This window comes from Heloderma suspectum, chromosome 6 (assembly GCF_057233095.1).
Source record: "Heloderma suspectum isolate Gila_16-S chromosome 6, 16-S_ref, whole genome shotgun sequence".
Taxonomy (NCBI): Eukaryota; Metazoa; Chordata; class Lepidosauria; order Squamata; family Helodermatidae; genus Heloderma; species Heloderma suspectum.
This window is the reverse complement of record NC_139463.1, coordinates 43,962,297-43,975,753: the sequence shown is the minus strand read 5'-3', so window position 1 is coordinate 43,975,753 and position 13,457 is coordinate 43,962,297. Positions and strand designations below refer to the sequence as shown.

The 13,457-nt window shown below is 46.0% G+C and overlaps 1 protein-coding gene across 1 annotated transcript; it reads left to right on the top strand.

Annotated features, from left to right (window-relative positions):
* Window positions 1–6,906: 6,906 nt before the first annotated feature.
* On the top strand, window positions 6,907–11,661 carry COX5B (cytochrome c oxidase subunit 5B). Its single transcript, XM_084804115.1, has 4 exons — window positions 6,907–7,089; window positions 9,518–9,588; window positions 10,163–10,262; window positions 11,428–11,661. The coding sequence occupies exons 1-4, from the start codon at window positions 6,972–6,974 to the stop codon at window positions 11,535–11,537; spliced, it is 399 nt and encodes a 132-aa protein (XP_084660241.1). The 5' UTR covers window positions 6,907–6,971; the 3' UTR covers window positions 11,538–11,661.
* The last annotated feature ends 1,796 nt before the right edge of the window (window positions 11,662–13,457 follow it).

The following is a 13,457-nucleotide window of genomic DNA, read 5'->3' as shown; positions in this document are numbered from 1 at the left end:
GATGAATGAGCTTATCTGAAATGCATGCAGCTCACTCCTGTGTTCCCAGACTGGGCTCTTTGGGTTTAGTATTATCAAAACACAAACATCCAAGCAGAGCTGCAACAGGCAACAAAGCTCAGCATCCTGCACCACCTCATTATGCCTTTCCCACAATGGATGACAAATAATTAGAACACAGGAGGAAGCACTTCTGGCTGGCAATCTGAGGGACCTGTTACAGCAGTATAGGAGATAACTTTTACCACTTGGAATTTCAAATCTTGAAAGCTGATTCTAACTGTGAGGCTTATCTGCATACATAAAGCAACAACAGTAGTTTGTTTCTGGCAAAAAGCTCCAAGGTCTCACAAAGCTGCACCAATGAAATATCATCTTAAAGCCATAATCTTAAATGTAATATTTCCCTGCTTAATTTAACAGAAATTGCTCATAGATTTGACTTTAGATTTTAACATTTTGCTATTCCCAGTAAACAGTCCTCCAGTACTGCTGCTTGGGATTCACAGAGTGGGAGAGAAATTCAGGGACAGGGCACCAACGTTTTTGTCTTTGCCACCCCCCTGAAGCTTTTCCCTTCTGCCCTATATAGCACAGGGCCATTTTCCAGCACAAAATCCAGGTGCTTGATCACTATATAGCGAGGATGGGATCTGCACATGCTCAGGGGGCAGGTCTTGTAGAGAGTAGAAAAGGAGAGAAGTCTCTTTTTCCCTCCCTCCTGAAACCACCCCATATAATGTGGGAAGGGGAGGCTTTCAACCTCCCAAAGCACATCCACAAATCCACTTGTCCCCCCATCCCCTCTGCCAAAAATAACTTTTCTCTAACTGCCAGTGGTCTGAGACTGCAGAAGTGAGGGGAAGGATGGGCTGGCATCTGTCACAAGCTTTGTTGTTGTTGTTGTTCAGTCGTGTCCGACTCATCGTGACCCCATGGACCATAGCACGCCAGGCCTTCCTGTCCTGCGCTCTCTCCCGGAGCGTGCTCAAGTCTATATTCATTGCATCAGTGATGCTATCTAGCCATCTCATCCTCTGTCGTCCCCTTCTCCTTTTGCCTTCAGTCTTTCCCAGCATCAGGGTCTTTTCCAGTGACTTTTCTCTTCGCATTAGGCGGCCAAAATATTGGAGCTTCAGCTTCAGTATCTGTCCTTCCAATGAGCACTCAGGGTTGATTTCCTTTAGGATGGACTGATTTGACCTCCTTGCAGTCCAGGGGACTCGTAAGAGTCTTCTCCAGCACCACAGTTCGAATGCATCAATTCTTCGGCACTCAGCCTTCCTTATAGTCCAGCTCTCACAGCCATACGTTACTACTGGGAAAACCATAGCTTTGATTAGACGGACCTTTGTTGGCTAGGTAATGTCTCTGCTTCTCACTATGCTGTCTAGGTTTGCCATAGCTTTCCTCCCAAGGAGCAAGTGTCTTTTAATTTCATGGCTACAGTCATGCAGTGATCTTGGAGCCCAAGAAAGTAAAATCTGTCACTGCTTCCATTTCTTCCCCTTCCATATGCCAGGAAGTGATGGGGCCAGATGCCATGATCTTGGTTTTTTTAATGTTGAGTTTCAAACCAGCTTTTGCACTCTCCTCTTTCACCCTCAACAAGAGGCTCTTGAGATCCTCTTCGCTTTCTGCAATTAGGGTGGTATCATCTGCGTATCTGAGGTTGTTGATAATTCTCCTGGCAATCTTAATTCCGACCTGTGATTCATCCAACCCGGCGTTTCTCATGATGTATTCTGCAAATAAGTTAAATAAGCAAGACGACAATATGCAGCCTTGTCGTACTCCTTTCCCAATTTTGAACCAATCAGTTGTTCCATGTCCGGTTCTTACTGTTGCTTCTTGACCCTCGTACAGGTTTCTCAGGAGACAGGTAAGGTGGTCTGGTACTCCCATCTCTTTAAGAATTTGCCACAGTTTGTTGTGATCCACACAATCAAAGGCTTTAGCGTAGTCAATGAAGCAGAAATGGACGTTTTTCTGGAATTCTCTTGCTTTCTCCATGATCCAGTGAAAGTTGGCGATTTGATCTCTAGTTCCTCTGCCTCTTTGAAACCCAGCTTGTACTTCTGGTAGTTCTCGGTTCGCATACTGCTGAAGCCTAGCTTGTAGGATTTTGAGCATTACCTTGATGCCATGTGAAATGAGCACAATTGTGCGGTAATTTGAACACTCTTTGGCGTTGCCCTTCTTTGGAATTGGAATGTAAACTGACCTTTTCCAGTCTTGTGGCCACTGTTGAGTGTTCCAAATTTGTTGGCATATTGAGTGCAGCACTTTAACAGCATCATCTTTTAGGATTTTAAATAGCTCAGCTGAAAGACTGTCATCTCCACTAGCTTTGTTGATAGTAATGCTTCCTAAGGCCCACTTGACTTCACTCTCTAGGATGTCTGGCTCAAGTTCAGTGAGCGCACTATCACGGCTATCATGGACATTAAGATCTTTCCTGTATAGTTCTTCTGTGTATTCTTTCCACCTCTTCTTAATCTCATCTGCTTCTGTTAGGTCCCTGCCTTCTTTGTCCTATATCATGCCCATCTTTGCACAAAACGTTCCCTTGAGATCTCAGATTTTCTTGAAGAGATCTCTAGTCTTTCCCATTCTGTTGTTTTCCTCAATTTCTTTGCATTGTTCATTTAAGAAGGCCTTCCTGTCTCTCCTTGCTATTCTCTGGAACTCTGCATTCAGTTGGATATATCTTCCCCTTTCTCCCTTGCTTTTCACTTCCCTTCTTTCCTCAGCTACTTGTAAAGCCTCATCAGACAGCCACTTGGCTTTCTTGCATTTCTTTTTCTTTGGGATGGATTGAGTTGCTGCCTCCTGAACAATGTTACGGACCTCCGTCCATAGTTCCTCAGGCACTCTGTCTATCAGGTCTAATCCCTGAAATCTATTCCTCACCTCCACTGTATATTCATCAGGGATATGATTTAGGTCATACCTGAATGGTTTAGTGGTTTTCCCGACGTTCTTCAATTTCAGCCGAAATTTTGCAAGAAGCAGCTCATGATCTGAGCCACAGTCAGCTCCAGGTTTTGTTTTTACTGACTGTATAGAGCTGCTCCATCTTTGGCTGCAAAGGACATAATCAATCTGATTTCGATATTGACCATCTGGTGATGTCCATGTGTAGAGTCGCTTCTTGTGCTGTTGGAAAAGAGTGTTTGCTATGATCAGCGTGTTCTCTTAGCAGAACTCTATTAGCCTTTGTCCTGCTTCATTTTGTACACCAAGGCCATGCTTGCCTGTTATCCCGGTGATTTCTTGACTTCCTACTTTAGCATTCCAACCCCCGATGATGAAGAGGACATCTTTTTTTGGTGTTAGTTCTAGAAGGTGTTGTAGGTCTTCATAGAACCGATCAACCTCACCTTCTTCGGCACCAGTGGTTGGGGCATAGACTTGAATTACTGTGATGTTGAATGGTTTGTCTTGGATTCGTACTGAGATCATTCTATCATTTTTAAGATTGTACCCCAGTACTGCTTTTCCCACCCTTTTGTTGACTATGAGTGCTACTCCATTTCTTCTAAGGGATTCTTGCCCACAGTAGTAGATATGATGGTTACCTGAATTAAATTTGCCCATGCTTGTCCATTTTAGTTCGCTGATTCCCAAGATGTCGATGTTCAATCTTGCCATCTCATGTTTGACCACCTCCAGCTTACCTTGATTCATTGATCTTACCTTCCAGGTTCCTAAACAATATTGTTCTTTACAGCATCGGATTTTCTTTTCACCACCAGACACATCCACAGCTGAGTGTCCTTTTGGCTTTGGCCCAGCCACTTCACTCTTTCTGGCGCTACCTGGAAATTCCCTCTGCTCTTCCCCAGTAGTATATTGGACACCTTCCGACCTGAGGGGCTCATCTTCCGGCGTCATCTTTTTTAGCCTTATGATACGTTCCATGGGGTTTTCTTGGCAAGAATACTGGAGTGGGTTGCCATTTCCTTCTCCAGTGGACCACATTTTGTCAGAACTCTCTGCCATGACCTGTCCATCTTGGGTGGCCCTGCACGGCATAGCTTATGGCTTCATTGAGTTACGCAAGCCCCTTTGCCACAACAAGGCAGTGATCCATGAAGGGGTTCTTAAAGTTACAGATGTCTTATAATGATCAGCTGGGATAGAAACAGTTCAGGAAGAGGAGGAGTCTAAGGCATCTGGTCTCTCAGCAGAGCCAATATGCTTCCTATCTCTCCCTCTAAAGTGGCCTGACTGAATGACTGTTGATAGCCAGCAGGCTATGGTAGGACCATTTGAAGATCAGTGGTGCAGGGTTGGATCTTGGGCTGAAGTCCAGGACCCCACAGCCCAGCCCCCCCACCAATGACCACCCAGAAAGCAGCAGGTGATGGGGCAGTGGCAAACATGCTGGGGCCCATCAGGGCTGACACTGCCTGCTACAGCATCCTTTATTAAAAATAAAATTAAATGTACAGTTGGAGAGTGGGGGTGGACTGCCAGGTGTGTATTAATGTTGTTTTTTACTTTTAAAATGTATTATTCCTTTCTACAACAAAATGGTGCTTATTACCAAGTAAATTGCTGGCTGGGGCATGCGGGGAGTTTCTCTGTCTAAACATGCATAAGATTGTGCCCTTAAAGTGCAAAAATGTACATGCTCAGAATTTTCTTAAAAATCAGGGTTGGTAAGCAGAAGTTTTGTTTAGTTTTTGCTCTAATATATCAAGAATGTAGAAGTAGTTCTAAAGCATAGAATGGCAGAGGTGGGGGGGTGGGAGAAGAGAAATATTAGTCATGTGCTTGAGAGCTGAAGCAACTGTGTGCTTCAGAGCTGAAGTAACACAGAGCTTTAGAAGATGGCCATCTAAAGACCCCCACCCCGGTAATACTGTTAAATCCAGGGTCTAAAATTACCTAGTTTGAGATAGCATTGTTCTAACTGCTGAAGAACAGAGAGGCTGGTTTTTGCCCAATTTGATTGATTTACGAGATCATTTGAAGTACCAGAGCAATCCCAATATTGGAGTGGGCAACTTATGGCCCTCAAGTTGTTTTAGCCTACAGCTCCCATCATGCATCACCCTTGGCCATGTTGTCTAGGACTGATGGAAGTTGCAGGCCAAAACATCTGGAGGGCAACTTGTACCCCCACAAAAGGGAACAGAAAGGAAAAACACTGAAGAGTAGGAAAGAAGAAACTTATAAGGGAGGGATCTTGACCAGTGGGGAGGCTACACTCACTATCTCTAGCCAGAATAAACTCATCAGCTGCTCCTGCCACGGATTAACTCCCACCCGCGTCTGTCTGTTCTGTTTCAAAATTCAACCAAACTGCACCAACGTTCCATTCCCACTGGAGCCAATCGGCAGCCGAGCACTTACTCTTGCAACAAGGGAGCCAATCAGCAGCCACGTGTTCAAAGTCCTCTCGCTACCCTCGAAGTACCTTTGAAAGTCGCGTGTTAGAAGGGGGGGGGATCCCTCCCTGAGTCACCACGTGCAGCTTCCTATCCTTGCAGCGTCTTCATTAACCCAAAATAAAAAAAGGAACAGCTGCACCAACTGAATTCCCAACGCGCTTCGACACAGGTCCGTATCAAGGGAAAAACTCTTAGGGTGCAATCCTATGCATGTTTAGTCAGGAAATGTCCTACAACTCCCAGCATTCCCCAGCCAGCTGCTGGGGAATGCTGGGAGTTGTAGGCCTTTTTCCTGTCTACACATACGTAGGATTGTGCCCTTAGACACTTTCCTGGAGGATTCCTTCTCCCTTACTTCATCCAAAGACTTCTGGATGAAGTTGGGGAGAGGGAATCCTCCAGGAAAGTGTCTAAGGGCACAATCCTATGTATGTGTAGCCAGGAAAAAGGCCTACAACTCTCAACATTGGGAGCTGCAGGACTTTTTTCTGTCTAAACATGCATAGGATTGCACCATAAGTTTTTCCCTTGATAAAGACCTATGTAAGAAGGCGCTGGGAATTCAGTTGGTGCATCTGTTCCTTTTTTAAATTTTGGCTTCCAGCCTTACAGCTGTTTTTTTTTTTCCTGATCCCTATTGGTATCGTTTTCATTACCCCTCTTTTTCTTTGGGGATTGAAAGCATTGGTTGCTGGAATCTGTAGTTTCTGTAAAAGTTGGGGCCTATGCACTTTGGAGTGGAGTCACAGCGCAACACTATAAGTGTCTACTCAGAAGTAAGCCCCATTAAGTTCAATGGAACTTAAGCCCACCATGCGTTTTCAAGACTGCAGCCTCAATGAAGGAGAAGACCCGTGCTTGAAAACTGGCAGTTTTCGATGTTGTCCAAGTTCAAAGCTCACCTCCTTTGCACCTAAGGACCCTCACATCATACTAATATATGTATACTTATATCGCAAATTCTCTGTCCCCTGTGGGTTCCACTCCAGTGATCTCAGGCACTGTAAGCCTCACGGGGCAGGGCCTCCTGCGCTCTCATTCTTTGGAAAGCGCCCTATACATGGATGATAGTATATTCATTTTATATCTAAATATAAAGTCACATATGTACAGCAGTCCGTCAGAGGATCTGACACACACAAAATAACTGGGTTGTATATTTTTGTAGGCGCCACGAAACGCAGTCCTCTCCTAAGCACGTTTACTCGGAGGTAATCCTACTCTGTTTAATGGGGCTTACTTCCAGGTAACACCGACTCGCCGCAGCCCGAAAAAGAAAACGGGCCGCTTTCTGGCGCCTTTACTGAGGTAAAACCGGTTTCCTCGCCCCCGATCCATTTTCCCGCCTCTTTTTTTATGCATATAAAAATCTCTGCAGAGGGCGTTGCTGCTTTAACCGCGCCCATGGAGCGTCATAGCCAATGGCGGCTTTCGATTTCATACCGGAAGTCGTCAGGCAGCCATCTTTCTAAGCGGCGCGGGTCAGGTGACAGGAAGTCCCTTTGCGGAAGGCGGAGGAGATCCTGCGGCGCGGCCGCTCCCTCGTAGTTCGTCTTCTGCGGGGTAACCATGGCGTCAAGGTTACTCCGGGTATGCGGCGCCCTCCGAGGCCTCAGCGCGGGCCGAGGCTCCCTCGGTCTGGGGCCGTTGCGCCTGGCGGGGGCGTCTCGCTCCATGGCGGCTGGAGGTGAGGCAATGGGGCGGCGGAGGCTTCGAGGGCGTCGCCGGGGGCCGCAGCGGCAGTTCCGCGTGGGCCTCTTGCCCCTGCCACTCCTCTTCCCCTCATGCCCCCCACCGCCACCCCGAGACTCTGTTTCCCTGCTTTTCCCTAAGTTTCGGACTTCAACACCCATCAGCCCGAGCCAGCATGGCCAGTGGTGAGGTATGCTGGGTGTTGTGGTTAAAAATATCTGGAGAGCGCCAGGTTGGGAAAGGCTGCTGTAGACGTGCAGCCACTCTCAACCACGTGCCCTCTAGACGTGTTGGAGTACAGCTCCCATCAACTCCAGCCAGCGTGGCTGGGGATGATAGGAGTTGTATTCCAATATCTCTAGAGGGCGCCAGGTTGGGGGATGCTGCTAGAGCAAGAAGTGGGCAAAAACTAGACTGGTCCTCTTATTAAGTGGATCCCTGAATGGTTGTTGGTTGGCTGTTACGGTTCCTACAGAGGATGCTGGACCTTCTTGGCCTAATCCTGCAATACTCAATAACTGTTCCATTTTCTACAATACATGAGAGCCCTTCAGATATTTTAAGGGTGCTGCCATATCTGCCATTAATCTTCTGTGTTTCTTCTCAAGCGAGAAGGATCTTGGAATTGTTGTTGATCACAAGCTCAATATGAGCCAACAATGTGATGTGGCTGCAAAAAAGGCAAATGCTCTTTTGGGCTGCATTAATAGAAGCATAGCTTCCAAATGCCAGGAAGTACTAGTTCCCCTCTACTCTGCACTGGTTAGGCCTCATCTGGAGTACTGGGTCCAGTTCTGGGCACCACCCTTTAAGAAGGATGCAGACAAACTGGAGGGGTTTCAGAGGAGAGCAACAAAGATGATCAGGGGACTGGAAACAAAGCCCTATGAAGAGAGACTGAAATAATTGGGCATGTTTAGCCTTGAGAAGAGAAGACTGAGGGGAGATATGATAGCGCTCTTCAAGTCCTTGAAAGGTTGTCACAGAGAGAAAGGCCAGGATCTCTTCTCCATCATCCCAGAGTGCAGGACACGGAATAATGGTCTCAAGTTACAAGAAGCCAGATTCCGGCTGAACATCAGGAAAAACTTCCTGACTGTAAGAGCAATACGACAATGGAACCAATTACCCAGGAAGGTGGGGGGCTCTCCCACACTGGAGGCATTCAGGACGAGGCTGGACAGCCACCTGTCAGGGATGCTCTGATTTGGATTCCTGCATTGAGCAGGGGGTTGGACTCGATGGTCTTGTAGGCCCTTTCAAACCCTACTATTCTTTGATTCTCACCACCACCCACCTGCTGTTTTCTCCGACTAACACTGTGGTAGGTTAGGTTGAGAGCTATTGAGTGGCTTAAATTCGCCCTGTGACCTTTGTGAGTGAGTGGAAAGTTGAACCTGCATTCAAAGTTCTTAGTCCAACACTTGTAATTAATTGGTATACCACATAGGCTCTTGAGAGGATGCATTTGTCATTAGAAGGAATGAGCTACTGCAGGGGCTGACCAGACTAGTGTTTTTACATATTTTTTAAAAAATGCCTTGTGCTGTGGTAGGGAGAACCTAGTTATGCTTTTTGACAGGGCTGTTTGTTTTCTGTTTGTGTGTTCATTTCGCTTAGTACATTTCTATACAAGCCAATAACCAAAGCTCTTTGGGCATTTTACAAAATACCCTAAAATACAATAGTGTTGCATAGTATAAAAACAATTTACACACACACAATTTTAACAACAATAAGAAATCACAGGACCTGTTAAAAAAAAAAAAAAAAGTACATGTCAAATGCCTGAGAGTGCAGGAAAATCTTAACTTGGCACTGCAAAGATGACCGTGTTGGCGCCAGGCTGGAGAGATTATTCCCTAATCAGGTGGGAGGGTGGGCACCACAGAGAAGGCCCTCCCCTTTGGTAGGGGTGTAGGGTCCACGTAGAAAATAAGGTTGATAGTTTGGAAGCCACTTTTGTTTCCTTTTAGTCTGTACCTTAACTTTTCTAGGGTGAGACAGGACTGTCAGCATTGTACTTACGCTAGATGTTAAGACTAGTGATTGTTTCTAGTGATCTTTTATATGCAAGATACCTGACAATCTGTTTCCAGAGGCTAGCCATGTTAGTCTATTGCAGTAAAAACAACAAAGAGCCTTGTGCCCCCTTAAAGACTAATGCGTATATTCTGGCATAAACTTTTGTGGACTATAGCCTGCTTCATCAGTTATGTGGAATTGAGAGTTTCAGGTATATAAACAGTACATATGGGGTGTGGTGGGTTGAGAATTATAAACTCAGGTCAGAAGGAAGTAAAATGTACTCTGCATTTAATTTCCATCTGACCTCGCTGTTTATAATTCTAGGGGAAATGTCTGGCAGGGGGAGGAATCTTTCACCTCAACACTCAACAACTTAGTGTTGGCTTCCATCATAGGTATCCCCACTGATGATGAACAGGCGACAGGAATGGAGAAGAAAGTCTTGAAGGCTTTGGAGAAGGGGCTGGTGAGTAAAGCAAGGAAAATGTCCCCCATTAATGGCACTTTCTGTACTCCTGTATTGAATGCTAACAAGTAGCTTCTGTTAGCTAGCGTCTCCTCCGGGAGATTGGTACTTTAGCTGGCTTACTTTGCCTACCTTGGGCTCCAAAAATGAGTTTCCTGGGTAGCAGCAGTAGCCTGCCCCTCTAAAATTCTCCCCTCCAATAAGGAGCTAATTTGGCTGGAGTACACCAACAATGAGAGCCCCTGACTGGGAAATGAAGGCTGCATCTAGTTCTGGCCCAATTGACAGTTGTTGACTTGAACTACAGAAATGGGCGATTTGGTGGGCAATGGTAGCTCACTTGAGTTAATATCTTGGCCTGGAGGCTATTAGTGACAGAATTGTACCAATAAAACACTGTGGTTGGGTTGACATTGCTGACAGGTAGGGGGAAGATTTGGGGCATGCACCTGCAGCCTGATTTGCTGCCAAAAATCTGAGTGGGGAGAAGGACAAGTAGTGTATTGCTCACTCCAAGATGCCTGTGATTCCTCATCCAGTGGTCTCCAACACTCTTCTCTCTTGCTGGTTGTAGGATCCCTACAGCATGTTGCCACCTAAAAGGCATGCTGGGACAAAGGAGGACCCCAACATAGTCCCTTCAGTCATGGACAAGAGGATTGTGGGCTGTATCTGTAAGTGTCTCCTTATGTAAAGGAGCAGTTTTTGGCACAATGTTGTTGGCTGTCCACATCTCACAGGAAATTTCTTGCGTGCAGTGCAAGGGGGTAAAGTGCATCTTGTTGGGTTTGGATAAATCAGGGGTGGGTCACACGCACACACACACTCTCTCTCTCTCTCTGTCTCTCTCTCTCTCCCCTCCCCCCCCCCTTGGCAGCAAAGCACTAGGAAAGCTTAGAAAGGATAAATTCAACCTGAAAAGGTGAATTTGTCCTTTTTAAACTTCGATAGTGGTTTGCCACTAAATTTTGGCAGCAAGCCGCTGATGTTTTTGCTGCTGCACCACTAAATTTCAGTGGCAGCCACACAAAAAGATGTGGGGGCGGGGCATGTTGCCCACCCCTAATATAAAGGATTTACTTGGGGGGAAAAAGAATATGGCTGGAGATGCACAGTGTTGGCTACGGTGCAACTTCTGCAAAAAAAATCATGCATGAACTTTAGGTCTGCTTTGTGAAAAGGCCATAGGGTATTAGCTCACCTGCCTGCACATATCTGTTCATTACTTGTGATGCACGATCAGCCTGGGAGAACAAACTCTGTAGCAGTTTTTATCAATGGTTCCTGCCTAGGGCAGATTCTTATTCACCTCACATGAGTGGCTCTTAAGTCTGCTATATTTACTAAGATTTATATCCACTTCTTGACTGAATGATCCTGAAGGTGGCGTACAATATATTGTGGTAATACCTGCAGAACCCAGCAGTCCTTAGTCCTGTGGCTGATGGATGGGGTCAGTGTGCTTTCCTTCAGCTCTGCAGTCCCAGGACAACTGGCACTTGGAGCACTGTTCTTTCTAGCAGGGAGGAGGGAAGCAAGATCCTTGCAGCTGCTCCTTCTCTGGACAGTGAATAGGGCCAGGTTGGTTTCCCCCATACCATGATGTTCTTTCTGGGAAGCAGTGGCTGCAGCCTCCCAGTGGCCCGTGGTGTGTTTTTCTTCAGCTCTGCATTCCGGGGCAGGATAGGTTGTTCAGTAACCATATTTTTCCTTGTGCTTGTTAGTTCATCAGTTGATTTTAGTTACTACCTGGATCTTACCCCTTACAAAAATTTAAAAGAATTAAAGTAGGCACACCAAATAATCTGCTCTGTCCCTTCCCCCCACGCCCCTTTGCAGGTGAGGAGGACAACAGCAGTGTGATCTGGTTCTGGCTGCACAAGGGAGAACCCCAGCGCTGCCCTTCCTGTGGGGCCCATTACAAGTTGGTTGCCCACCAAGTGCCATGATTTGGCTCTGAAGTCTGATGAATTCTCTATTTATGGTTTCTGGGATCCAAGCCTGAGCTAAGCAGCTGTGTAAGTCATGATGTACCACATTCCTTGTAACCCAATAAAGTCTTTTGACTCCTTGTGTGAACGCATCATCTGTGTTCAGGCATGCTGCTACAACTAGCACTGAGCTGTGTACCAAGGAGCTGCGCACAGCAAAAATGAGCAGTTGGTGAATGCAAGGCAACACATGCTGTCCCATTTCCCCGTAATTTTCTCTGGTATCATAACTCAGAGGGAAGAAATGTCATGGAAAACATATCTCCCCCTCCCATGTGAACTAAATCTGGGATGGAATTCTTTTCCCCCACCCCCCGAGTTGAAGAAGGCAACTGCAGCTATTCTTGTGAAGGGTGTCCTGTCCTCGCAAGAGGATCCACTTGTGCTGCTCTTCTGCTTGGGGGTGAAGGGAGGAATATGTGGCCCTTTCTTGAAGTCACACTCCACCTACCATCCTAAATGTTTCTCAAAGTGATCTTAGTGGGACCTAGATATTTGATCTGAGTGTAATACTTTGAACCAGTAAGAACTACGAAAATAGTTCTTACCAAGTTCATTATTTTAGAGGATCTAAACAAAGCTATTAGAAGCTCAGTGTGAAGAAATGGTAGAAACTGGTTACAGTAGCTGGGAGGAGAAAACGAGTACTGCAGACTAGGTCAACTGATGCTGATGAACAACAACAGAACAGAAGATTAGCTGGAAGAGGCTGCTTGAGTCCCAGTGCAAAAGATTTGCTAAGGCTTAAGGATCTTGTATAACAGGAAAGTTCATTAGAACAGGGGGTTCTGAAAGATGTGGTAAAAGGTCTGGAGGGCACCAGGTTGGGGAAGGCTGCATTAAAGTAACTGAAGTTTGTAGGGAGACCGTTGCAGTGCAGCATCCAACAACACGTTACTTAAATGGAAGATGTCTAAAAGTTACTAATGATAGATGGCATGTATTTTATGCCACCTAGTTCAAAATAAATTGAGCCTGAACTTAGAAGCTCCTGGACAGAAAAAAAGTTGAGTCCACACTGAAATGACCATGATTTCAATATCTTTAAGCAATAAAGATCTCTGAAAACTACGCAAGCTACACCCTAAGAACACCATTGTTTTTCTAACTTTCTTTGTGGAACATTTTACCTAGTGCCTTGTCTACTGAGGATTTCCATGCCTCCATGCTGCAGAGAATTCAGTTACCGTGGGTTGCTGGCCAGGGTTGGCTGTTAATGCCCGCATGAACTGTGTCTATTAACACATCCTGTCTGTGCACTACAGGGAAAGATCAGAAAACAGGGTCCAGTATCCTGTTCCCACAATGGCCAGATTCTTCCTGGAAGCCCACAGTTCTTAGATACTGTTATTTCCCAGTAGGTGGTATTCAGTGAGATGCTCCCTCTAAAGATGGCAGTTGCACTTGGCTAATCTGTGCATAAGCTGCCTTTCAAGGAGGCCAGACTGCCCTGAAATGCAGGCTTGAAGGAATGGATGGAACAGCCCTGTGTATCCTCAGTAGGGGAACTCTTCCAGGACCACAGAAGCATTAGGAGAAAACTCTTTGGAAATACTCAATATTTTGCTATACAGCACATTTGGCAGAGACCTCTTCCATGCCCCTTTTTCACGAGTAGGGGCTTTGTGCATTACTCCCTTGGTGAACCTTCCCTGTCTGAAACCTCTCCATATAGCTTAGTGTCTCAGCATTTCAAGAGACTCCAGCTCACCCAAGGGCATGTGTATCCCACACAATTGTGTAAACCTGCAAACAAGTGTGAGCCCCTTTTAGGTACTTGCCCAAAGGCACCTTTGCAGGCCTCAAGGATCAGTGAATGCAAGAGCTCCTGGGTTGGATCCAAACTTAGCCATGCTTCAGGTAGACCCATTAAAATCA

What these genes read in the sequence shown, in the direction of transcription:
- COX5B (XM_084804115.1), top strand. Translation starts at nt 6,972, where the DNA reads ATGGCGTCAAGGTTACTCCGGGTATGCGGCGCCCTCCGAGGCCTCAGC. An exon ending in TCGCTCCATGGCGGCTGGAG is followed by an intron (nt 7,090 to 9,517) that starts GTGAGGCAATGG and finishes CTTCCATCATAG; the next exon opens with GTATCCCCACTGATGATGAA. An exon ending in GAGGATTGTGGGCTGTATCT is followed by an intron (nt 10,263 to 11,427) that starts GTAAGTGTCTCC and finishes GCCCCTTTGCAG; the next exon opens with GTGAGGAGGACAACAGCAGT.